We start from the raw sequence: 2,212 nt of genomic DNA, 5'->3' as shown, positions 1-2,212 counted from the left end.
GTTAAAATAAAAATATTAGTAAAATAAAAAAGCTATTTTAATTTTAATTTTAAAAACGTTTTTTTACAAAATTTATAATTAAAGCACTTTTAATTTGTCCTTAATAATTTTAATATTTATTGCGGGCATAACGGATTCTGAGCAGGGGCAATTTGGTAAATACAGAGTTATCTCTCTCTCTGTTCTCTCTGTTCTTGAGCTCTTCCCTTCCTTTCCTTTCCAGGCCACTCCATTCCCTTCTTCAACGTCTCCAACTCCATTATCGTCCAATCTACTCGAGTTCAACTCGAAATCCATCGATTCTGCTTCGAAAAAGCGTTTTTTGATCGGTTTTTCGTGTTTCATGGAGGGAGAAATGGAGGTGGCGGAGTTGCCGGCGGACTTCCGGTGCCCAATCTCGCTGGAGGTGATGACCGACCCGGTGATCCTCTCCTCCGGCCATACCTTCGACCGCTCCTCAATCCAGCGCTGGCTTGACTCCGGTAACCTCACCTGCCCAGTCACCAACCTCCCCCTCCCTCCCTCCCCGTCCCTCATCCCCAACCACGCTCTCCGCCGCCTCATCTCCTCCTTCCTCGCTCGCCGACCTCCTCCCTCCGCTGACGCCGACGCCGACGACGCCTTCGACGATTACCAGCACAACGAAAGTCGCCGCCTTTTTACCCGCCTCTCCTTCCCCTCCGACGCCGCCTCCCTATCCGGCGTCCTCCGCCTCGCCCAGCGAGGCGGCTCCGCCGCCCGAAGCCTCATCCTAGACTCCGGCGTCGTCGCCTGCGTCCTCCTCCCTCACGTCGCCGCGTCCGACCGCCCCGACCTCCAGGACCTCGCCCTCCGCGTGCTCCTCCACCTTTCCCTCGAAGGCGACGACGCTCGTCTAGGCCTCGTTGCCGAGGGCGCCATCGACCCAGTAGTCGCCGCCCTCGTCTCCTCCTCCTCCGCCTCCCTCGCCGCTACCCTCCTCACTAGCCTCGCCGTCGTCGAGGTCAACAAGGCCACCATCGGCGCCCACCCCCTCGCGATCCCCCGCCTCGCCGCGCTCCTCCGCGACGGAGGCGCGCGGGAGCGCCGCGAGTCCGCCACGGCCCTGTACGAGCTCTGCAAGTTCGCGGACAACCGGCGAAGGACCTCCATCGCCGGCACCGTGCCGCCGCTCCTGCTCCTCGCCAGAGAGGGCTCCGAGAGGGCGGTCCGCCTGCTGTCTCTCCTCTCCAGGTGCCGCGAAGGCAAGGACGAGATGATCAACACCGCCGGGTTCGCCGCCGCCATGACCGAGGCGATAAGAACGGGCACCGTGTTCACCATCGAGCACGCCCTGTCGGTGCTTAATTTGGTCTCCTCAGAGAGTAAAGCCGTCGCCCTGGAAGCCATTAAAGAAGGCATTTTGGACCTTTGCTCTGCTTTCTCCTGCGACCTCAACCAGAAGACGAGGAAGAACGCCAAGCAGCTGATCTTCACACTGCAAAATGCGCGGTTTCAAGGCTTCCCATGACTTCAATTCCTCATGCCTCATACAAGAAGCAAGCATAGGTTAGCAGAGCTCTCTCTTGTCGCTAGATTTCCTTCTTGCTAGAACACATTGGAGAAATCTTAGGAATAATTAGGCTGTTTATAGTGAAAATCTTGTAGTTTTCAGGAATCTTTTATGTTTCAATGAGATGATTTACTCTTAGCAACACAGTTCAGTGGTAGTGCCTGCATTACTGCCTTTCTTTGAGGTATATCTACTGTCAAAATGCTAAATTGTAGGATCTTACAATCTTACAATCCAGTTTAGCATCTATTTCAGTGATTCGATAGCTGCACGATTGATAGAGCAAGGTCGAGGAAGATTGTTATGTCAAAATATTAAGTTGTAGAAAACTGAATCTGAATTACATGCTCCTTTTGAGGTATCTCTACTGTCTAAATACGAAATTGTAGGATCTTATGATCTTTAATCTACGATCTTACGATCCAGTTTAGCATCTATTTGAGTGATTCGATGGATGCACGATTGATAGAGCAAGGCCGAGGAAGGTTGTTATGTCAAAATACTAAATTGTAGAAAATTGAACCTTAGTTACATGCTCCTTTTGAAAAATCTCTACTGTCTAAATACTAAATTGTAGGATCTTATTATCTTGCATTCTTACATAAAGCATCCATTTGAGTGATTTTATTTGAGTAAGATTTTTATAGATGCAAAGATATGAAAGTTATGTCAAAATACTAA

General features: G+C 50.6%; 1 protein-coding gene across 1 annotated transcript; it reads left to right on the top strand.

The window, feature by feature from the left end:
* Positions 1-245: 245 nt before the first annotated feature.
* On the top strand, positions 246-1,680 carry LOC141835390 (U-box domain-containing protein 8-like). Its single transcript, XM_074722849.1, has one exon. It carries the CDS (start codon positions 344-346, stop codon positions 1,487-1,489), a length of 1,146 nt encoding a protein of 381 aa, XP_074578950.1. The 5' UTR covers positions 246-343; the 3' UTR covers positions 1,490-1,680.
* Positions 1,681-2,212: the final 532 nt, after the last annotated feature.

This window comes from Curcuma longa, chromosome 9 (genome assembly GCF_044706935.1).
Source record: "Curcuma longa cultivar G26 ecotype Majalengka, Jawa Barat chromosome 9, ITB_CL_G26_1.1, whole genome shotgun sequence".
Classification (NCBI taxonomy): domain Eukaryota; kingdom Viridiplantae; phylum Streptophyta; class Magnoliopsida; order Zingiberales; family Zingiberaceae; genus Curcuma; species Curcuma longa.
Note: the sequence above shows the minus strand (reverse complement) of the source record. Positions and strands in the feature narration are given on the sequence as shown.

Coding starts and splice junctions, on each gene's coding strand:
- LOC141835390 (XM_074722849.1), top strand. CDS start 344: ATGGAGGGAGAAATGGAGGTGGCGGAGTTGCCGGCGGACTTCCGGTGC.